Here is a 24,599-nt window from a genome sequence, read left to right as displayed (position 1 = left end):
AACTACATGTACTACAGTTACTACAACTACTACATGTACTACAGCTACTACATGTACTACAGGTACTACATGTACTGCAGCTACTACAGCTACTACAGCTACTACAGCAACTACATGTACTACAGGTACTACATGTACTGCAGCTACTACAGCTACTACAGCAACTACATGTACTACAGGTACTACATGTACTGCAGCTACTACAGCTACTACAGCAACTACATGTACTACAGGTACTACAACTACTACATGTACTGCAGCTACTACAGCTACTACCGCAACTACATGTACTACAGGTACTACAGCTACTGCAGGGTCATACTGCAGGGTCATAGGTAGTGCATGGGTGTAACTGGGGACATACTAGTTAGGTCTTACACCAAGTACTACCCGCGTCCCCGAAAATATGCAAATAAGATTCATACGTTATCCTTTAACCGTCATGTATACCCATATTTACTATCCACCGTAGGCACACTTATGGTCTACAGCCATGGCGGCGTCAAGAGTGAAGAAGGATCGGTCTAAAAACAAGACACTTGGGGGATTTTCTTTAGCTTCACTGTTAAAGTCCAAACATGGCCTAGCATGTGTGGCTAATATAGATGCCAGAGGAGATGTACCTATTAACGCGCTTTTTAAGAGATCCAGCGAAAATAGCAAACCTTCAACGTTCGACTTTGCTTCCATCTTGGGATACGTTGGAGGTGAGTTTCGAGACGGCTTTAGTCAAGTAAATCTTGAAGAAAACGAAGCTGTTCGCTTCCTACAAACACAGATTGCCTCGCTTGAAGAAAAACGTATAGGGATGGCTATTGGACCAGTGGAAGATGTAGCGGCACTATTTTTGCTCCCTCTGTATGTAAAATCGATGAAGAAAGGATTTCGTTTTCCAGATAGTGAAACAGAAAACGCCTTTGATTATTTCAGGCGAGTGGCACATTATAGTCGGTATTCCTCTCCAGAGGATTGCTTTCGTATAAAGTTAAGAAGTCTTTCAGGTCGCGATATTACGAAAGCTCGTGACAGTTTGTCAGAGGACTTGAATTTGTGGTCTATTGATGAAGTTGAAATTGAATTCCACGAGTGTCCGTTTCCTCCCGCCCCACCAAACTGGCCTTCCAGTTCGTCCACTGATTTTGATAATGATCCAACGGGAATGTTACAACATTTAGGATGGGCACTTAAAGCTTACGAAGATGCTGACAACTGGAAGAAATTAGCTGCAATGAAATTTAGCACTCCAGAGAATTACGAGAGATTCGGTGGCATGGTCAAACAGCAAGCCTTATGGTACATATGGAAAGGGAATCTAGAAAAGGCTGCTGTTATGGTTCATTGTTGGAACAGGCTTGAGGACAACCGGAAAATGGGGAACCCTCTGGACATAAAAAATCCTGCTATTGATGTCATTTTTAATACGACACATAACGACCTGTCAAATGACAGCTTCTTTGATGGATGTCCAAAGCCTGATGCCAGAACATTACGTGTAAACAAGTGTGATGTTTGCTCTGGTCCTGTGTATGTAAGAAATCTAGACTCTATTAGGGAACCGTATGGGCGCACATGTGTTGATAGGGATGGCAATGCTGAATTTGGTTCTGAAGACGTTCGTGATAATATGGCTAAGTTGCTGTTTGCTATTTCAAAGTTTGGTTGTAATCATGACTTTGAAACCTCAGCAACACATTGCTTCAAAGAAGCTCTTCATGTATTTCTGGCACATTCATTTAATCAGTTCTACTGGAGAATCAAGCCAACAAGGCAAATGAAAGAAGCTACAGAAGCACAAACCATTCCAGCTATCGTTAAACTTCTATCAAATAAAGGCAAAGGAGAACTGGATTTGCCTATGTTTTCACGTTCATGTGAATCAATTTTAAGGGATGCCTTACTCAAGCACTGTGAAAGTAAGCTTAAAGAAAATCAGATCATCACTATATGTGATTTTTTTCGTGTAAGGCTTGGCCTCCTTGTTTATGATATCCAAAAGATAGCAAATGATACCAAAGAAGAAAAACTTGCTGGGGGAGAAAGCGAGAAAGATGTTGCTTTTGACCTTTTATCAAAGACAATGATTCCTTCTTTTGCATCTGAGTTCCAAGGCAAGTGGACTCGACTTCCCGAGGCCAAGAGACAAAAGATCTTGACAACAGACTCCAAGGTGTTACTCAAGACTTGTGATGAAACCTTTGAAAAGATGAGAAAGATATATAGTCGTCAACAGAGAAATCTCGAAGGCCAAGGTCTTGTTTTGAAAAAATCAACAAGAAGGGATGATCACACTTCAGATGATGAGAAAAAAGCAAACAAAGCAGAGAACATGTCTGAGCTTTTTATTCCAGATTGTTGCACAGATGGTTTATGTTCTTGTAAAGATGCTAAAAAGTTCTACAACACTTTTGTCAACATTTTGTCTAGTGAGAACAACCCAGTGCCTTTCTACAAGTGTGATTCCACTGGCAATATTGTCATGAATGAAGAAATGTGTCAGGACCAAGATGGGGACAATGTTGGTTGCATGGTAGCTTTCAATTTTGAATACATCAATACCACTTTGAACTCAATTGAAAAAGAAAAGTTTTCTTCATGTCCGCGATTAGCCTTAATGTGTAAGAGAGTTTGCCAGAACGTCTATCCTTTGGTTATCATTAGCTTGTGCCAAGGATTTGTTGAGGTTCAACAAAAGAAAGATACATCGAAGTCTGATCTACATACCTGCCCAACCTGTGGAAAAAAGGAGGAAAAAGCTGGTGAATTCAAACGATGTGGTAGCTGCAAAAATGCGTACTATTGTTGTCGCAAATGCCAAGTGCAAGATTGGAAAGCTGGGCATAAACAAAAGTGTGGACAGTGAATTACAAGTATGGCAGCAACTTGAGGAAGTCTTCTGTTGGTTAGTTAAAAAAAAAAAAAACTCTGGTTTTGATGAAGCAGATCTAAAAGGAGCTGTATGATGTTGTAAGTCAAGGGAAACCTTAAAGATGCATGAATTGTGCGTCACATGTACACAGACAGCTCTAAAATTTCTCACTATATCACTCTTGGTAGTTTGTAGAGTGTAGATTGAAACCTACATGTACATGTATAGTACATGCAAAGATTTTAGAGTATTCATATAGGCCATTCCTGAACTGCTCAGGGGAACTGGGCCGTGTTCCAAATTTGAACCAATCGATAAATTGACATCATCACATGAAAGATAACATTGAGATTGGCCATCTGTCCAAGTTTGATGCTTTTAGGTTGAACAGAGACCAAGTTACGGACTTTAAAGCATACCGGTAGTTAAAAGTCCATACAAACGTCTCTAATTTTGAGGCTGCATCCCCCCAAACCATTTAAACTCTTAAAAGATTTTATCAGATTTGGGACAACTGGAAAATGGTGCCATGGACCTACTATTTGGAAACAGGTGAGGTGGAAATCACTTTGTTTGCATATTTTTCTGAGTATTAAGAGTTTATATGGTTTTCGGGTACTGGTAATGTATTTGCTTGATTGAATGCAGCAGTGTTTATTAAATTTTGAGTGTGTCCAATGCAGCGTTTATTTAAGGGAGGCGTTTATTCGAGGGCTGCATTTATTTCAAACTCATATTTCTCAAATAACTGACAACAATAATTTTATTACGGTGGATCATTTGTGAATATTATTTGAAACAGACACATGTTAAAAGTTCCAATGTCTCGCATTTTTCCTGAATATAATCGTAATTGTTTGGCTTGTGATCAACGTTCAGAGAAATAAATGTGTAATCCTCGAATAAACACCGCAGTCTTCTGATTGGGTGTGGTGTTTATTGGTATTTTTCCTTCCATCTGCGGCGTTTAATTGAGGGTGGTGTTTAATGAGTAAATGCAGTATTCGAACTGCAGAATGGACATGAGATGGATGTACAAATGTAACAAAGATCATTGCAGTTAGGTAAGCAACTTAAGCGATTGCAAGCAAGCCTTAAAAAAAAAAAAAAAAAAAAAAAAAAAAAACAGCTTCAGCAGGATTCATACGCATAACTGTGCAGTATTGCACTTCTCTGCTCTATCAACTGAGCTAACAAGCGAGAGCTCTGAGCACTGAGCACTGAAATTGACCAATAATGGCTTTGGATTCCATTCAAATGGTTGGTCCCTTTCTTTTCAATTCTTTGCAAAACAACATTGACACAAGTGATCCTGTTCATGCAAACAAATTTTTATATAATGTACATATCAATTATTGCTATTTTTACATAATTTACATTATTACAATTATGTGATGGACAATGATTTGTCAATATCATCTTAAGACTATGTCCTTGAGACTTGTTTCTCAGTGCAATGCGGAAAATGTGTTCCCATATAAAAAAACCAAAAAGAATTCACAACTACGTAAGAAGGCAGTGGGCAGTCAAGGAGACAGGGTACTGCTAACACTTTCAATTATATTGCAAATGTTGCAAATTGAGAGATCTATCCTTCAGATTGTAGTGTAGAACCCTTTGGTATGAGCATTGTGGGTCTAGTAATTAAAGTATCTCCACGATAGGATGAGATGGATCCAACCAAGAGACTGTAATGTGCCATAGCTCAGAGTAAGGAACACTTTTTGTAATGCCTAAAGTACTTATAATTTTTTTGTTGCAAGTGATAGATACTTTCAGTGGGATTTTAAAAGATAAGTTTTTCAAATGCAAGAAATTGCATCTCATTTCCCTAACAGAACAAAAAAATTAATATTATGATTGTTTTGCAACTTTATTCCACAAATACAATTTTACACTTTACCTTCCAATGTTTAATTATTGAGAGTAGTTACATGTGGCCATAATCAACTACCTGCAAGGCTTAGCATACAAAACAGCCAAGCAAGAACAGTCAAAATGATGAATGTATTGAACTTAAATAAACAGCATTAGCCTTGTATTTTGTCTAAAATCACTACAACTTCATAACAAGTAACCATGCTTATTGCTAGAGGACCACGCAACCTAAATGGCATCAGAATGAATTGACCAGTTCTTATGTACCACGTACACCCAAAGAACGGCAATTATTGTATACTGCACCAAAACTTACATTTGAATAAACATAAGCCTTCACAGAGAGAAGACGACACGACACAACACTTAATTCTTGTGGCTTCTTCAAGCAAGTATCACTGAGCACTTTATGAAAATCAAAGAGGACTATTCCCTCCCTTTTTTTGTCAGGCTGCAGTTCTCTGTAACAAATGTTAATATTCCTAAAGCTTTACTTAATAATCTCAAAAATGAACAAAGCCTGAAATTCCTATGTGTAAAACAAAACCTCTGTTATTGATGTGGCAGTTATCTGTGTTTCAATGATCAGTTAACCAAGACATTAATTTTGTCTGTTTGACAATTCACTACTTGCACAAATCCCATAGTACACCTCTTTTATTCCCCAAACATTAGCAAACGCATTGTTTTCGATTTCCCTTGGGACATCCTCATGTAATATTTTTGGGGGATAAATGAGGTGTATTATGGGATTGTGCATGTAGTGAATTGCTTCTTTTTCCATGAACCAGCAAAATAAAGGGATGAATTTATGAACAAAGTAAATGATCTTTTTCACTGGCAGTTTTGGTTATGTTTCTCAATGAAGTATCCAAGGCAGTAAGTCATATGAAAAAACTGAAAGGAAATGATTGAAAACAACACAAAACAAACTATTACCGGTTTACTTACAGTACTTAGCACTCTTTCTTTGAGTACAACTTGCAACATTTCACTCTAGAACCGTTTTGTAGTTGTTGGCTACAATTTATTCCACAAAATACCAATCAGCAAAAACGTCACTTGTCACATTTACGATGTCTTTGTCTCAAGCATCTATTGTCCTAAAACATATTAAAGGCTGATTGTGCCTGGCCTTTGGATATAGGGCCGAACATGATCTTAAAGAGACAGTTTGTACTATACCAGCAGAATAAATCCACCTGGTATACAGGACTAAAGACAGGCTTAGCCTACGAAGGTATAGTAACCCAATTTTGATTGATGGTATGAAGTGTATAGGTATTTAGTAACACTTCCCATCCCTTCTCCCTCCCAGCTGTGGGGTGTTTCTCAAGACACATGGGTTGGGGTATGGCTTTATGGTCCAAAGCGGCCATATCCCAAATCAGTGGTTCCGTCCTGGCCTAGCTGGGCAAATGAGGACTTGCTTCTGTCTAAAATGTTACTTCCGTGCTTCATTCAAAAGCATTCATGTGATCACTGAACATGAATTCCTGTTATCATGATAGCCCATTTAGAATTCAGCGTCACTGTCACTGCCATAAGGCAAGTCAACATCTTCATCACTATCATCATCATCAGGAATGTTTTGTACAACTTGAATGTCATCTTCATCATCAAGTATTCTTTTCCTTGGGGATTTAGCTGGTAAGGGCAATTTCTCCTTGACCGTCTAACAAAGTGAGAAAAAAAAAGAGATTTGTAATTTTTCTTAGGACTGACAACAACTAGGTTGGGTGATGTTTTTGTCTCATCTGGGTCTTGGCAAGAAGCTCGCTTCAGGGGTAGAATTTGCGCAAGACAACAGTTTCCTCAGGATGTTCTAGCCTTAATAGGAAACACTTTTATTGCGAGAATACTGCATATCAGCCCAGTGGTGAGAGTTCAAACCTTAAAACCCAGCCTTCAGTTAGGGTTTTGCAGAAAGCTTGAATGTTTTTTCTCAAATGTTTAAGGTCAGGCTTCAAAAAGAGTTGAAGATCTCCCATGATTACCAATTTCCAGCTTGGATGCTCTATCAGTTTGCTATAATAATAATAATAATAATAATAATAATAATAATAATAATAATAATAATATGTGATCTGCTAATCGCCCTTTCCCGCAGTCAGAGACTGAATTACTAAGGACACAGCTAAACGAGGTCGGGCCGAAGGAGCTGTGCTGCCGGCTAGGCGCTCGGCCCCTGAACATGACCCATGTATGACCTCGGAGCACAGCACCACAGCCTGATGGAATAGACCGGGAGTCGATTTTGAGGAGGGAGGAAAACTGGAGTACCCGGAGAAAAACCCTCGGAGTCAGATTGAGATCGACTGAAACTCAACCAACATACGACCCGAGGCCAGAGTTGAACCTGGGTCACAGAGGTGGGAGGCACAGTTGATGACCACTAAACCACCCTGACTCCCACATGGGAGACATGACACAAATGGGAGTTGAGCCATTGCACTACAATCTCGGGGAAAAAACTCGTCAGGAAATCCAACTCATGGATAGAAAGTTTCTGTGTTCTGGAGCTCAACAAAGGTTTTTTTCATAGACTTCCCCCTCTCCCCTCCCAGTGTGCGATGTGGCTTTAGAAAGCTTCAATAGCAAAGGACAGCATTGCACTGCCCCTGATCAACAATGATGTGAGGGAAGTTTTCTCAAGGGTGCTCAAAACTGATTTTTCTCAGTTTGTACACTTGTACTGCTAATTGTTGAGGTCAGTGGTTGAGAGTTTTATATTTTAGGTGGCACACCCCACACTGTCATCTCTCAAATATACAGCTTCCCCCCTCTCCCCATGGAAATACTTTAATCTGAGGTGATGAAAACTAATCTCATTAAGAATGGGTTCTACACTCACTTGCAAAAGTAGCTGTCTATACTGCTCATCAGTCATTCGGTTTGTTTTGACTGGAGGAGGCACAAAGCCACGCTCTAACACACGGTTGAGATCATTGGACGACATGATGTCGGCTGGGTCCAACAAATTGTCATTAACTAATACTATAAGATACTCCACGTAATGTTTTCTAAAAAGCAAAAACAGCAACCAGTTTAAAATGACACAGTTTGTTATGATCAGAGAGGGCACTTATTTTGTGCAAGTTGGCGATTTTAACCCCAAACCAACCCCCACTGACAATTTATTAAAATTGTCTGGCATTAGTCAAGAGTAAAATCTACAGTATAAGACAGGGTTGAACAGTCTATCCATGGAATGAATGTGTGTGAAACTGGATGTATACGGAGCACTGTGATAATATGTGAAAACACAGTCCCTTGCAGTAATATTGATCTTGGGTCACTTTTTTCCTTATGGATATATCTTTTTCTTGGGTCTTTCATCTTCCCTTTGCTGTGAGAAGGTGAAAGATCCAGGACATGAGGTAAATGTCTGCCACAAAGCTCTAGTCAGTATAATAACTCTCCGAGTGTAGAATTAGTAAAGACAATATGAACTTCAAACATATTACACAAGATTGAATGGCTCATGCTTGTTATTTATTTTTTACTTTTTATTTGCTATCTATTTTATTCTCTTCTGTTATTGTAAATAACCATATTCAATGGGTCCTAAGGGAATTCTGCGTTGAAGTATGCATGCATTTTGCTATCTTCAATCATTAGTCATGCTCCAGTGAGTTCGAACAAAGGTTAAGATGAGTAGACTCGTTTTATTATTAGAGACCTTACGCAACAGGATGGGTGGAGGAAGGACAGTGACTTGTGGTCGCATGAGGACTAGGACGAGCATGCGAACTGTGACGTTGCAGTCCTGTACGTAAACAAACCTTACGCAACACAACGCTACATCAAGGGGAAAACCTTTACTATCAAAACCAGTAGAGTGGTAAAACCGCTGTTGGAAATTTGAATCTGAAGCGGTTTGATGCTAAATACGTGATCTTCAACAAATTGTCTTGTGATCCCAAAAATGGTTTCTTGTTGAATGCCATGACTGCGAACACACTTTATACCAACCATGTGTCTGCAGCCCGCATTTCAAGATTCTAATGGCAGATTTACCACTCTAGTGATTTTGATAGTAACCAATTGACTCCTAGGGGTTCCCCATTGACGAGTAAAATTGTTTGGCATTAGACAGAGTAAAATACTAAGTATGGCCGGTTTAGGGGTGAAGTTTACACAGAGCGATGCAAATTTTTTTCTTGTCGATGAAACAATCAAAACAACAGAGAAGCAGTTGAAGTAAAAAAGGTTTCTTTTCCCCTTTTAATTAAGTTTGACTTTTTTTACATCAAAACACTTCACATTGTTCTTGCAAATGATAACATGAATTAGTTTGAACAAAGACCCTGTAAGTAGTTTAGATTTCAATGAAAATAACTCTGCTATAAACAAAACAAAAGGAGCCTTGTTTGACCATGTAGGGGTCTTAAGGATGGTGCCTACTATAAACAGTAGGCCCTGTCTCACAACCCTTCAATGTTCATAATCCTGTGGGACGTAAAAGAACCCACACACTATTCGTAAAGAGTAGGGCATGGAGCCCCTGGTGTTGTGGTCAGGCCTCATTTCATTCATCCATGTGCTGGGTGAGATCGCTAATGGACCGATAGCGGCTGCCAGCGGCGCCTGTATATGCTGATGTTCGATCTCACACATAGATCATTTGCTTGTGAAGCGCATTTGAATATGTTAATAGAAAATGTGCTATATAAATTCATTACCATTACCATTACTATTGTTATTGCACATACATTCTGCGCAGCTTGAGTTACTTGGATTTCCTATCAGCGGGATATTTTTGCGCGGTTCAAAACTATGCGGAGAAATCAGAACTTTGCAATTGCTCTTGGTTTTCAAATGAAAATTGGGGCTAACCATGCATTTTTCAGAGATAAATAAGCTTCAATTTGGAAAAGAATGCCATACATTGCTTTGTACTTTAAAGCTTTTTACAAATATTGTTGTTATCTTCCAAAAATGTGTGGTTACCAGTACCCCCAATTTTTAGTAAAGTGCGCAAAAAATAATACATTTGAATTAGTAGGCACCATCCTTACAGACAGGCCATAAAAACTAACTTTTTACAGAAGCAAAAATGTTTTTGTATTAAAGAACATTTAGAGATACCCTGTACAACAATTTTCACATTTTACTTGTTCGAAAAGGAAAATTATGATTTATAAAAAAAATAAAGGAAGAAACACCAACGTTTTCCTGCCAACGTCAAACCCCTTTGTTTTCACGTCCTCAACGTCAGAAGGACAGCACATGTAGACCGGAAATAGCATCAAAATGCATGCGTAATTAGCTGTCATGCGAGTCAAACAAGAATAGTTTGTCGTCCAGCCCATCAGCCGTCCTGTTGCGTAAGGTCTCTAATAATGTAACTCCTTGTTTCAATCATGTCAACCAAGAAGATGAATAAATTAATCTTGTATTGCCTGCTCTGACCGTGCAATCCCATGTCACTTTAGAACTAAAGACTAAAAACTACTGCTAAATTAATTGTGCTCACCGACAAAGCCCAGCATGTCCTGCAATAACCTCAGCACCACACTCAGCATCCATCAGGCCACCATTTTCACTCTCTTTCTGCTCGCTTACATTGCAGTGCAAAGGAGCTGGAGCTGCTGCTGCTCCAGCTCCTAGAGGCTCTTCCTCATCAGAAGAGGTATTGCCTAGAATTTTATGATGTCAAGAATCCTAGATTAAAACTACAGAGCATGTATGTCACTTGTTATAATCAATTTTCAGCTACTCTAAAAAACACAGGTGGAACTGTGACATAATATCAAACATTTACCACTAAACATTTACATTTACACTAAAATTAAATTCTGTTAGTGCACCCATCACCTTGACATTATTGGGGTGTGAATTGTATCTGTATTTTGACAACAAATCCCATGCCTCAAGTTTGGCAAACAGAAACTTCTCTTGAAAATGCCTACAGTGTACCTAACTCATCAATAATAAAGAGTTTCCCGCTGGCTGAAGCATGAAAGAAGCGGGAAACAGATTTCTCATGCTGGGGAGCCTGGGTCGTGGTGCATGTCTGGCTTTGAGACATGGGCACTTAGCGTATGTAGTTTTTGTCTTTTGCCGCCTTAGTGCAAGCGGTAGTAGGCATCTTGGCAACCCAGCATGAGAAAAATATTTGATTAGGTGGATTTCTTTTGATTTCTGGTGTTTTCAATTATTTACTCTCCAGTTTCAAATTGGTTGATGTTGATAAATCTGAACACAAAACTATTACTACCTTGACCGTCAGGTGGCTCTTCGTTGTAAGCCACATTATTGTCATCTAACAGCCTCTGCAATTCCTCTGGACTACCGTCTCGTAAGTAAAAGTAGCAGTCTCTGGGATGGTGTGCATGTAATCCTTTCACCTTGCACTGTTCAGATATATGACAGTTCTGAAAAGAAAAATTAATGGTGTATGAGAGAAAAAAAAAACAGTACAGTTTTCCATTATTTCAAATGCAGTTAAGTTCAATTTTATTGAGTTGTAAAAGGAATGGTGAATTCTTCTGTCCCATGGAATAACATACGATTGACTCTTGCTTGCTCTACAATCAATAACAAGGCTCAAGCAGGCACACACGAGATGAGGGTTAATATTGACCTTTACTGGTGCTATATTAGCCAAGTCAGAAAATACCATAATACTCTTTGTTTGTCCACCCAAATTTTGCATAAGCATTGTTTTCTGTTTCTATTGAATATTGTGGTATTTTCATAATGTGCATCCAGTACAGTTAAATGCTCTGTAATATTTATGACCCGGTGATTGCAAGCTATATATCTGAAAGTACAACATAAAAGCAAAATAAGAGTACTTATACCTGATGGTCAGTTTTGATGAATGGATTGTAGCAACCACTGCAAAACTCATGTGGGCACATGGCACATTTAAAGTGCATACAACCTCCCTTTGAAAGGTCATAACGGTACTTGCAGCCTGGACACACTAATGAAAGAAACAAGTTCATAGTGAGGTAATAATAATAATAATAATAATCATAATAATAATAATAATAATAATAATGATAATAATAATCATCATCATCATCTGTGCATGATGTTATTGCTTGATCTACATGTGCCTAAAAAAACTACCTATAGTCCACTTTGTGTGGAAGTACAGAATGATATATACCGGTAAAAGGTTGATACAATTGAAATAAGGGCATCTAGGTCTTGTCTAGTCCCTTGGGGGTGGTTCAAGTCATGGTTAAGACATTAAGGTCGGATTGTTTTTATTTGGAGGATCCAAAGTTCCTCCCTTCACTCCAATCTTAGCTCTTTTTTCATCTTTTGCAAGTTACCATATTTTGATTTTCAATAACTGCAAAAAACAGCATCCCTATTAAAATCATGGTCTGGTTGATAAAAGTGTTTGCAAGCTGGTATGGCATCATTTCTACTATTATAGTTACTGTATAATATAATATAATATAATATAATATAATATAATATGAATTTTATACATAAATACTTAGAGTAGAATTATTATTTTAAATAATAAAATTTTATGTGAAATTTGTTTTAAAGTTATGGATTAAGTGCTACCTTAAACGCTTAGAAGGGTAAGTTATGCTAACATCTTTAAATGAGTATATTATTATGTAGGTCCTCAATGAAAAAAAATGTTTAACTCAGATAATTATTAGGTATACTGAAAATACATCTTCCCAGTCATATAAACACAGTTTTAGTAAATGCTTCAGGTATTGTGATGAAAATCTCAGTGGCCAGTCATACATGTCAATCATGTGAGAAATCCAACTCAGAGGCCCTTATTTTCAATGCTCTAGTCTAACTTTAAAAAAGTGTTGCAATAGACAGATTTGACAAACTCAATGCTGTACCCAATTCAAATCCTTTGGGAATAAAACGTTTTGTTTCAAGTATTTCCATATCATTTAAATGTGAATGCTACATTAATTATCATGCAAATGCAACAGACAAAGATATTTGAATTGGGAACAACACTGAGTTAGCGCATCGGTGTATCGTTATAAAAAAGTAACAGCTCATGAGAAACTGCTAAGGAAAGGGAAATACTGGTACCGGTACTTACCAATTCCATTCATCTTAAGATGCGCTGCAAGGCCAGCGGCTTGGAACTCTGGATCATTTGCTGTCTTCCAAGCTTCAAATTGTTCACAAGAAATACCCTCATGTTGATCTTCCCACTGTTTATAAACAGTTTGACAAAAAACAAGGTTGAAACACAAAAGCCTTAAAGCTGCATGGATCAAAATTGAAACGACATATTTTAAATTTTTCCTGATATTATTATGAATTAAAAATTAATATTGTGGGAATGAAGATGGCTTCAACCCTGAAGTTCATTGTGTAGGTTAATAACCAGTGTTTTAATTGTGGTCCGAGGATTGCTGTCACCAACAAAAGCAGGGCTCGAAATTGTGACCAATACAGTCGCACTTGCGACTAAATTTGTTATCTTTGGGACGAAAAGATCTGGAGAAGTCACAAATTTTTGACTTGTTTTCACCTTTGCTCTTTTGAAACGAAACGGTTATCCACTTTGCTGCTACTTTTGCTAGAATATATATAATTTTTCTAGAATTTTCTTTCAATCTCAAGGTAACATAATATTATTGTAGTGTAATTTAGCTGCAATGTAATGTGCACAACTCCATTCTGTCGATCATTTGCCATTTTCAGTGGTTTCTTTACACCCAAGTATTGTGGGCCCATATGCAACGTGACGATTTTGCAACTAAAATTTGTGAAATTGTGCCTAAATTTTTGCATCTTGTTGCAAAATTGCAACTGGATTTTTTCATTAATTTTGAGCCCTGAAAATGATATTTTAGAATAAAATAGATGTTAATGCTGGTAAGCAAATACTGGGCAGCGCCTGGGAGGAGAGCGTGACTTCCCATCATGTGACTACCTTATTTAGCGCTTTCATTCATCCCGCCATGCGAGCCTTCTCAGTTTGACATTTCCAAAGCTCAACTAGGTCTGTCTTTTCTGTTCAGCAATTTAATCCCTCCCTGCCCCCCGTTTTGCTTTCTGGTTCTCTTGTATTTTATTATTATTATTTTTTCGTTATGAGTTTCTGTAACCTATTTAATAATTCTCCTTAATAAAATATGGGTGGGGAATTGCTGCCTGCGGCACCCCTTCAGCCCTGTGCTGAAGCCCCGTTAGGGAGGGGGCATATTGTTACTCTGCTGGACTGGGTTAACTTGGCCCCACGACATTATGCCAGCAACTATGCCCGCCTTGCAATACAGGCATGAGGCACCCCCTCGGCTAGTTGCTGAGGCCCCTCATCCAGTGGTCCATACCGGCGGTGGATATTATCCGTGCCTTGCCAGTACATTCCCTGCCCCTCGCTTACGCCCATGTTGTGTGTATTGTCTTTTATTGTGCACCAAAGCATTAAAGTCTTTCTAAATGACAGGATTGCACTCTCCCCACTAATCACACTCCATCAATGAAAATATCTACACTAGTACTAAAATGTTTGCCAGTAAAGAGAAAACACCATCTCATTTACACCTGTACTACCGGTATCAAAGATATGTAATAGATAAAGAATACAAGTACCCAGTGCAAGTGTCACAGAAAAAGATATCAGAACGAGGACATAAGACAGCCATCAACAAAGGTATTAATTTCTGTGGTAGTGGACTTTGTAAGTACTCTACACACAATGTCATCAGGTTGTAAGAGTGAGTGAGTGAGTGAGTGAGTGAGTGAGTGAGTGAGTGTAAGAGTGAAAGCGAGGTGGCAAATAGGCCCGCAGTGCATGCATAAATCACGAAAATAAACAGTTTCATTGAAAGAGTGCTTGAATTTCAACAAATGAGCCCCAAAATCGGCAAGCATTTGTGACACTGATGAATAACAAAGCAGTTTCTATTTCCAAAACGATGGAATTACCTGGTGATAAATAATCTCGTCTAGGAGAGTGAATTTTTGACTTTGCAGAAACAATGGCCAACCTCAAGAGTTAAACGATTGTGATCTTTGTGTTGAATTCGCACATTTCTTGTTGAACTTTATAGGCAGTGGCTATTTGTACGGGACTTGAACACCGACCTACATGTATGTTTGCTACTCATACAGGAGTCTTCTTAGAATGATTACTACAGGTTCTAACCTTAATCTTGAATGACATAAGCACGCAGTTATTGAAAGCTAACCATTTTAAAATGGGTGCTTAGGCTTAAATACTGTTTATCAGCGCTATTTGAAATGCCAGGTGCTTAAATGCAAAAACACAAGGCAGGTCAGGTGGCATCGAACGAAGGAGGTATTTCACGAAATCAAAAAGCTATCAAAGCCATTGTTTCGCTATCAATACTGGTATATTCATGGTACAAAATTTATGTTGTTTTTATGTCACAAACAACTTCAGTTCCTAATGGCAAAATATTTATTCTCGATCGACAGTTCCTAAGAATGTCCTTATGCTCTTCCTGAAAACTGTGTATCAATGTCAATTTACTTTCGCATCAATATTTGTTTTGCATAAATCAAGCTATTAAAAATCTGTACCTTGCTTAGTTCGCATTTTTGAGCGTTAAAATATAATTTTCTGTCCTGTGTTTCTGACATTAAGTCATATATATTGAGGTATCCCAACCAGATACTAACCCTGCTGGATAGGGGCTAACTTCCATGAACTTTTGTCATGGAAAGCTGTCAGATGCTCAGAGTACACACTTAGACTTGCTGTGAAAAAGAAGTTGAAGCAAACTTCATGTCAGCCTCAAAGCCAATGTTTCTTGATTCCCTTTTATTTTCTTCAATCTTTCTGGGTTTAGTATTTTACTAGTAAAATACATGTAGTGAGAAAGCTCCAAGGAACAATGAATTTTCCAAAGCGATTTTATTTTTTTAAAATAGTCTTACTTTAATACTTTCTCTCCGACTCCGTGACTCTGAACTCTTTCCTTTTTTGCCGGCATCATTTTAAACTCTGACTTTCCCCTGGCACAAACCAATGCCGGCCCTTTCATCAATCTACTTCTGTCCAGGTCATGCAAGGAAATACTATCCAGTTTTCACGTTGCATTGTCTCAGGTGAAATTCAAAGATTGAAGGATTTTGATTTATTTATAAAATCACAGAACATTTCTTTTACGAATTCTAATACATTAAATTGCCTCATACAGTGTATGATCATCTGGTCCAATCTTAGTTTGCCACACTAAAGTATATCTCAGTCTGCGCAATTTTTAGTTGTCCCAAAGTTGAAAGTTGGTGGGGCACCACCTGTAATGCCACCCTTGTGACCCAATGACAACTCTCAAGATTATAAACATTTTCAATGCTGCCTTGTAAAGTTCTTACCTGTCGTTTGCACTTGAAACAGGTGTACTGTCTACAGTGTGGACACATCATCTTTAACTGGCCAGGCTGTTCATTTATAAATCCTGATGAACACTAATTAGAAAAAATAGCATAAAATTCTATTTACTGTAAAGATTCAAAAATGAATTAGTCTTTAACCTCTATAAGATTCAAACCAGCCTAATCTGTAATGAAAACATCATGAAATAATCTCACAATGGGGCATGCACTATCTAATTCACTGACTGCAGAATAAAAAAACTTACTTAGGAATAATTACGTTAATACGTTTGATCACCGTGATTAACCGCAAACACTGGCGAAGAAGCCACACCCTGGGTTTGAGTCCTCAATTTCAAGAAAAGAAAAACTCTTTTCAATTAAGAATTTGCTTGCACTTTAAAATTATAAATAAGGAAATTTCGAGAGTTATCCAATTCACTGTGCATATTAATAACAATAACTTGGACCAGCTGCTGTACTATAATGCATCTGATTTAAAATGTAGCATACAGTGTATTTATACTTGAAACCGTTTTAATACTGTATCGCTATTGTTCAGAACAATCAATGCCAAGACACTCCAGCATTCCTGATTGTGAAAGTAGGTTTGAATCTTTCAAACTTCATTGGCTATGTGAACTGATCAGTGGAGATCATGCAAATTCTTTTTCACATTGTGAATCCAAGGAGAGAGTTACAAATTAAAAGATCAGTGTACTTTCCCTTATTGTAGTAAAATTAATTATATTAAATTATGAGGGTTGGTACAACATGCTACTGGAATCTCCAAGCTGCAAGTCAATAACAAGTGATCAATTGACCAGAAACCAGCTTAGCTGGATCAATATAGCCGTAACATTCATTTGGCTGGATAACTTCCTACATGTACTCCTTCCCTGTATGAATGACAGACTGGACCTCCTGTCATTATAACTCTCTTCTACATGCAGGACTACTATACACTCATTAATGACCACTCTACAATACTGATGAATTCTGACAAATATGAACAAAATATCTGAGTGTTTAAATTAACAACTTTGAAATCCTTAATTATCTTCATTATCAAACTTGACTTACATGTGAGCACCATCTGAAATTAGGCTCCTTCATAAGGGTTCTATCACGAAGTTTTCTCTGAAACAAGTCATGAGTTTCTTGGTCAACTAGACCACGAATCTGCAATGCCAAAACATAAAAGGTAAAACAACCTTCAATCTCCTGTACCTCAGTGACAAAGAAACAGGAACCAGTAATAATTGAAAGATGCAGAGTCCGAAGTTATTTTTCTAAAATGCTTAGCCAGTTGGCAACTACAAAACGTAAATCTCATTTGACAGCAGGTTAAAAAAAATGGATGAGAGGCTGAAAGTTAGTTGCTTGCTGATGACTAGCCGGAAGATTCTGGTCCTAAGTGCTCAATTTTGGATCTTTGGATAATGGAGAAGGGTTCAAGCAGTGTGTTTTACAATCCCACAAACTATATCAAATTTGAATTGCGAGGAAGGGTGTGAAGTGACCACTTCTTCATCAAAACATTAATAAATGAACTGCCTATTACCAGGATATCAAAGTTGTTAAAGTACTCTGTTGCCACTACTTCATCATCCAGGTTTTCTGGTTGGGAACAAACTGGGCACACAAGTTTCAGGATATTTTTGTCCTTTATTGTTATGGTGATGTATGGAGTTACACAGTCTTGGCAAACACGATCCTGGCAGTGCAAGAATGTCACCATCTGTAAAGAAAACATGATAGTTCATTGTATTTTCATATCATTCATGGGAAGTGCAGGGGAGTCATTGAGAAGACTGCAATTTTGGAATGAACATGGTGTGAACACAAGTCTGCATAGACAGAGCAAAAGTGATGACCTACACAGAATGGCGATCTGGTGTGTAACAACAAGTGACAAGCTGCAGTCAGTCTGTGTTATGTTCTGACATTCGAAATGCTCTTTCATTAATTATATTCTTTTCAGTCTAAGATTAAAAACTCTCTTTTGTCATGTTATTAATGCGATTCTGATGTCTTTGCCTTCTTGTTCTTGCTACTGGTGTAAAATAAGGAAAACATTGTGTTAGGTTTAATGGTAATTTAATTAAGCATTTTAAATTTCTTGTTCTTGTTACTAGCGTAAAATAAGGAAAACATTGTGTTATGTTTAATGGTAATTTAATTATAGTAAAGCAATCTATGTAGTCCATCAATCCATGAAAGCTCCTTCTGTTTCGTATTTGTTTATGTAATGAGGGGATGCAGGTCCTACAAAATGTATAAGCCCCACGTTGTACTTCGTAATGTATTGTGGCTAAATAAAGTGAACTGAACTGAACTGAACTGAACTAGTTCTCAGTTTTGACATTTTCAATCTCCATTGCCTACATGTTTGTAATATTGACTCTTGCATTTTCCTATCTGATAATGCATGTTTTGTAAAAGCCACAGATACTCTAAAACACAGGAAAATGCTTGGCTAAGGCGGTTTAGTGGTTTTTCACGTCACATCATGTCACACTATTATGGGATATTGACAATAGAAAACTGAAAAGTGAGCCGGTGCTATTTATGTGATTCATTTTCTATTTTTGGTTGCGTTGTCTGTTGCTTTTTTCCTTGAGCAATCAGGCTTTTTGTTTTACCAAAAACTGGCTGCATGGTAAACTTTTTGGTCGTCTAGGACAACCGGGCCACAGCTAATTTCGAACACTGATGTAGTACCATTATATTCCTTGTCTTGGCTTCAATATATCTCACCAGCTTTTGTTTATTTTTCTGTCAGTGTAGTATTTGTAAGGACAGACCAATTATCAGGCTGGCATGAGCTACATGTACGAATTAGATTTTATGGCCTTTCATTTACTTCTGTTTGCCGCCTGAGGTTGCTAAGATATTTCAGGCATTCTATGTTCTATAAAGGGATTGCAGTCCTATTGATTTTAACTTCATAATATTATATTGAATCTTCTGTTTATATGTATTCAACTCTTTGGCTCAAACCTGGCTCATAGGTTTTTTTTCAAAGCATAATGGGCATTCCTGCTGCAGAAATCGCAGAGATCTTTGCACATCTCCACAACTACGTGCAGCTTCAACAGAGTCTTCAACAGCATAATTCATGTCTATCAACTTGATAGCTGTTTCTGCTCTTCCCCATGATGGAATGTTTTTCTCAGCCAAGATTGCACGAATACGTCTCTGAAAACAAAATTGAGTACATCAATTCTCTAAAGCTAGTTATTATTAATTATCATTATTATAACAACAATATCTGGAGCAAGAAACAAAAAGGAGAAGTGTACATACAAATACTCCAAGGTTATTCATAATACAAGATTAATGTAAGATGAAAAGTGATAATGAGGAAGACAACATTTGACTCAAAAAATTCTTGTAAGAGCTGAGCACAAACTTCTGTCTACCTCAAAGAGGCTTAAATTAAGAAGAGATAAAATTAATAATTTCCCTTCCACTCTAACCACCTTCATAGCACATTTTAAGCCAGCTTAAGTGTCTGAATTTAGGTGACCCACTTATTTTCCTTTGTTTCCAACCTAATTTGTTTGTTGGAGGGTGCCTGATGTTAATGGCTAGCATGGGTTACTATAGATATCCCCCTCCTTTGCCTGTATCAGGATGAAGCCATCTCACCATCTCACAAGACAAGTTTATCTCTTACTGGAATTTGATTGTCTAGGTGAAAGTAAGTGTAGTCCTGAGAAGGAATGTTACTGGTAATAGTGACTGACGTTTTGACAACCTGAGCAGAAGTCAGAGTCAAGAGATGACTGCCACTCAGGTTGTTGAAACATCAGTCACTAGTTCTCAACTGTCCTTCTCAGGACCACTTTCACCCAAACGATCAAATTCCATCGACGTATGTAACTACTGGGTTCAAACCATTTTCTTTCTCCCTTGAAAGCTGCATGACAAGCTGATTTTTTTTTTACATTGAATAACTCATCAAAATCTTAACAAAAATACATCATGTCACCAAGTTCATCCAAAAAAGCATTAACTCCAATACTGGTACTCACATCTAAATTCTGAGCTTTATCTTTCACTATGGCCTCAAAGTTTGCTTTGTCTTGTTGGTTTTGAGTGTCCACTTGCTTTGTTAAAACCCTAAACACTTCATCCTGAGTAGCATGATTAGGAAGGCAGCTATTTAAGACTCGCTGAAGCATTGGGCGCATGGCCATTTTTTCAAGAGAAAGGATTGCTTTTTCTGAATCTCCTTCAGCACTATCTAATGCAGAAATGCAGTCTGTTTTGGCATATACACCTGCCTGTTGTAGTTCTTTCACCTAAAATCCAAAAGTAAGTACAAGATGAAATTAATTAGGTTCAATATGTAAAGGTTAAAATAGTTATACATTTCAGGGTCTCATTTTTAGGGTGACTGAAATGCTGAAGCAGAAGCTGAAGCAGAAGCAAGCTGATGGATTAGTGGAACCGGTGGAGGAGTTGTGTGAAGAGGTGGAAATGGTTAGAGGTTTCTGTTATTTGGGGGATAGGGTGAATGCAAGTGGCGGCTGCGAGGCAGCTGTGACAGCAAGAGCAAGAATTGGCTGGGTGAAGTTCAGGGCACGTGGAGAGTTGCTGAACTCAAAAAGGTTCTCGCTGAAGGTGAAAGGAATGGCTTATCTGAGTTGTGTAAGAGTGGCGATGTTACATGGGTTTGAGACATGGTGTCTGAGGGAAAATGAAATCATAGCAATTTTGAGAAGGACTTAGAGAGCAATGGTGAGAGCGATGTGTGGTGCAAAACTGATGGAGAAAAAGAGGACAGAGGACCTGATGGAGATGTTGGGATTGAAGGAAACAGTGGTTCAGATGGCAAAGGCAAATGGAGTGAGATGGTACGAGCATGTGTTGAGGAGGGATGATGGGCATGTTCTGAGAAAAGCGTTGGAGTTTGAAGTGAAGGGCAAGAGGAAGCGAGGACGACCAAAGAAGACGTGGAAGACGCAAGTGGAGAAGGAGAGCAAGAGCGTTGGTTTGGAGAAAAAAAGGACGTCATGAATCGAGCAAGATGGAGAGTGGGAGTTAGAAAGATTGCTAACAAAGTGGGGTAAATCCAGCCACCCCTGTTTACAGGGATAAACCCGGATCAAAATTGGATTGATGATGATGATGTGCATCTGGCAAACTTGTGCATTCCTGAAGCCAACAATGAATTCAAGTATGTTCCAACAAACCAATGTCATTCTGAAAAGATTTTTGTTCTACAATAACAACAATAATTGAATTATACCGATAATTGTTTTTGTTGTGTGCAAATTAACAACTTTGATTTGGCAATCATGACACAGGTTCTACAGGGATTCAAAGCCACAACATCATCAAATTCAATGAGAAAGCCCAACTTAATAGGTTTAATTAAGCAATAAAATTTAATCTGCACACCCTTCAAATTTTTTTTTTTTTTTTGGTTTGATTCATTTACGGCTACTATCAACAACAGCATAACATGATATAACCACAACAATCATGAGGTTTCAGATAGCACTTGGCCACGTGAACATGGCCTTTTTGATGCTTTCCCACATCAATATTAATATTGTCTGTGAACTTACTTAGTCTAATAAACTGAGGAATGGAGCAGACACAAAGATGTCCTAATGTGTAAGATCAGAACACCCCACTCTCACCTTTTTCTTGCGGATTTCCACGCATTTGGCTGTGGCTCGTGACACTTCTCCTGTGCACTCAATCAAGGCTTCTCTCACCTCTTCGGGACTGACATTTCCTATTTCCTGTGAGTTTTCTGGAACAGCCAGCTCTACCATTACTTTGTGAATTAAATCATACCAAGCAGTATGTAGCCAATGAACAGGGCCTTCAGGATCATCAATGGCAAGAACAGATGCTATGTTCAACTCCTCTGCTGTAAAACCCTCCTTCTCTGCTTTCTAAAAGTAATTCAAAACAGAGGAAAAGAGAATGTCATCCAAACAACACCAACTGTAACAGTATCGCTCCTTCCTTGATCCCAAACAGAAATCAGTTTTTGTTGCAAACACAGCATCCCCCAACTCAGAAAGTGCTTTAAATTTGAATAGGACTGGTCTGTTCAATCTCTTTCAAACATAAACATGCATAGTAAAAATCTTTTACGACCCTCTAACATACCCTTAGCCATTCCACATAGCATGAACCAGCAATGAAGATCTCGTCTTGCTGTCTTCGCACTGATTCATCTGGAACATTTGTTGGCCATGTTGTTGCTAAAGAGGGTGGTGGCTGAGGAAAGCCTGTAGTGAAACCTTGTTGCAAAAAAGGAGGAGGAAGAGAAGAAGCAGGAAAAGGCCCTGGTGCAGGTAACTGTACAAAAGACACAAATCGGTAATGGTAATGGATTTACGTACTGCAAATATATACAATATACCGCAGCCTGCTGGCAGTTTACAACACAGCAGTTTACAAGACAGTTTACAGCACAGTTTACAAGACAGTTTACAACACATGAATGGCTTGGAGGAAAGTAGTGGCAGCCTAGATGTCAATGAGACAAATGTTCCAGCGAATTTTTCAAATGATGCTGATCTATTAACGCTTGACCCCGAGTCCATTAGAAATGAATTTCACAAGTTATGGTCAGTGATAAACTTTATTCACAGTAAAGTTGAATCCCCAGGGGAACATTGTCAAATAGCCTTGTTGCAAAAGATTGATGAATATAAATTGAAGTGTTCCATGTACAAAGAGAAAATTCAAGGCCTTGAAGCCCTAAGAATTCTCTTCACGGAGCATGTAACACCATCTACGATTGTACACAATTCTCAGTCTTCAGCAGATCAGTGGCAGACAGTTCCTTCCAGATTTCAAGGGGAACCGAGTTCTAGGGTATCAAATCAATCGACGAAAAAGAAAAAGAAAGGCAAACTAAAAATGTCGCAGGAACAGCGAGTAGCTCAAAATACAAGAGGACACGAGTCTGGTTCCGCTCCTGACGTGGATCAAACGACCGCCAAACGACCTGTTGTCATCATTGCTGGAGACTCCTTGGTAAAAAACGTGCAAGGCTGGCGAGTTTCCAACGGTAAGCGAGTCAAAACCGTAGTGAAGTCTTTTTCTGGAGCTTCTGTCAATGACATGTTTGATTATATTCAACCAACAAAAATTATTAGACAGCACCCTGAACATATAATCCTTCATGTGGGAACTAATGACCTTAAGAATTCAAAGTAGCAGAAAAAATTGTTGATCTTGGCAACCTTGTGGAAACGGAGTCTCCAAACACAAAGGTAACAATTTCAAGTTTACTGACGAGATCTGATGATCTTTCTCTGGCTTCAAAAATCAAAGAGGTGAACAAAATACTAAAGACTTTTGCTAATCAGAATGAGTGGGATGTCATTTCACATTCAAACTTAACAACCGAACATTTAAATTCTAGCCGTTTACATTTGAATTTTTCCGGTACCAAAGTTTTTGCCTCAAATTTTATAGGCTATGCTAGAAATATTTGAATTCCTGATGAATTGCCATTGTCTTCTACAATTGATAGTTCAATGTTGAAGGGAGATTCTCTTGAGGATTCTTTTTCGTTCCTCCCGCGTGAGCGTGGTTTCAAATTAGCTTCCCTTAACATAACTAGTTTCCCTAAACACATTGATGAGTTGAGGATTCTGCTTGCCGACAGATCTATCGATATTTTAGTTATTAATGAAACAAGACTAGATGATAGTATATTGGACCGTGAAGTCCATATCTTGGGGTATGACATTATACGCCGGGATAGAAACAGGAATGGTGGTGGTGTCTGTTTTTACGTCAGATCCACTATCAACTATTCACTGCGTCTTGATCTGCCTGTTAATCAACTGGAAAATTTATGTATTGAGGTACGAAAACCTCGCTCCAAGCCATTTGTAGTAGCAACTTGGTATAGGCCACCAGATTCGCCTACGGAGATCTTTGTACATTTCGAATCACTAGTCTGTAGGCTTGACTCTCAAAATGTTGATTTGTACTTAATGGGTGATCTAAATTGCAATTTGGCCTCGTCTACATTTGATACTAACATGAATTTGCTAACAAGCATTGCTAATGTCTACAGTCTTCATCAACTCATTAGAGAGCCAACTCGCATAACCAGTTCATCGTCAACTTTGATTGATTTGATCTTTACAAATTGCCCGGATAAGGTAGTTTGTTTGGGAGTCTCTCATGTGGGTATCAGTGATCACAATCTTGTCTACGTATATCGCAAACTTTGTATAGACCGATCGAGAAGTGGCTATAAAACTGTAACGTATAGGAAATTCAAAAACTTCAGAAGTGAAAGTTTTCGGAATGACATTGCTTCCCAAAGTTGGGATGATCTCCTAATGCTTGAGGATCCAAATGATATGTGGCTGGCTTGGAAAACCCTGTTTCTTAGTGTTGTTGACAAGCATGCACCTATTCGGACGAAACGTGTTCGTTCATCGAAGTGTCCTTGGGTGACACCTCAGTTGAAGAAATACATGTATGAAAGGGACAAGTTGAAAAAGAAAGCAACAATCACTAATGACCCATGGGATTAGACAAATTTTAAAAA

The 24,599-nt window shown here is 38.2% G+C and overlaps 2 protein-coding genes across 3 annotated transcripts in view; one reads left to right on the top strand and one right to left on the bottom strand.

The window, feature by feature from the left end:
• Positions 1 to 474: 474 nt before the first annotated feature.
• LOC138020112 (uncharacterized) lies at positions 475 to 4,907 on the top strand. The gene has a single exon (XM_068867112.1). The coding sequence runs from the start codon at positions 494 to 496 to the stop codon at positions 2,858 to 2,860; it is 2,367 nt and encodes a 788-aa protein (XP_068723213.1). The 5' UTR covers positions 475 to 493; the 3' UTR covers positions 2,861 to 4,907.
• Positions 4,721 to 24,599, bottom strand: part of LOC138020111 (E3 ubiquitin-protein ligase RNF31-like) — a 44,657-nt gene continuing 24,778 nt past the window's right edge. For both annotated transcript variants that reach the window (XM_068867110.1, XM_068867111.1), the window contains 13 exons: positions 22,187 to 22,378; positions 21,706 to 21,966; positions 20,089 to 20,358; positions 19,052 to 19,249; positions 17,613 to 17,789; positions 17,132 to 17,230; positions 16,049 to 16,141; positions 12,792 to 12,906; positions 11,554 to 11,678; positions 10,968 to 11,124; positions 10,224 to 10,386; positions 7,599 to 7,767; positions 4,721 to 6,419 (listed from right to left, as the gene is read on the bottom strand). In XM_068867110.1, the coding sequence (XP_068723211.1) occupies positions 6,261 to 6,419; positions 7,599 to 7,767; positions 10,224 to 10,386; positions 10,968 to 11,124; positions 11,554 to 11,678; positions 12,792 to 12,906; positions 16,049 to 16,141; positions 17,132 to 17,230; positions 17,613 to 17,789; positions 19,052 to 19,249; positions 20,089 to 20,358; positions 21,706 to 21,966; positions 22,187 to 22,378 (2,178 nt within the window). In that variant the 3' untranslated portion in view covers positions 4,721 to 6,260. The remainder of the gene's footprint in view (positions 6,420 to 7,598; positions 7,768 to 10,223; positions 10,387 to 10,967; positions 11,125 to 11,553; positions 11,679 to 12,791; positions 12,907 to 16,048; positions 16,142 to 17,131; positions 17,231 to 17,612; positions 17,790 to 19,051; positions 19,250 to 20,088; positions 20,359 to 21,705; positions 21,967 to 22,186; positions 22,379 to 24,599) is intronic.

Source organism: Montipora capricornis, chromosome 10, assembly GCF_036669925.1.
Source record: "Montipora capricornis isolate CH-2021 chromosome 10, ASM3666992v2, whole genome shotgun sequence".
Classification (NCBI taxonomy): domain Eukaryota; kingdom Metazoa; phylum Cnidaria; class Anthozoa; order Scleractinia; family Acroporidae; genus Montipora; species Montipora capricornis.
Note: the sequence above shows the minus strand (reverse complement) of the source record. Positions and strands in the feature narration are given on the sequence as shown.

Excerpts from the sequence above, each read along its gene's own strand:
- LOC138020112 (XM_068867112.1), top strand. The coding sequence starts at position 494 with ATGGCGGCGTCAAGAGTGAAGAAGGATCGGTCTAAAAACAAGACACTT.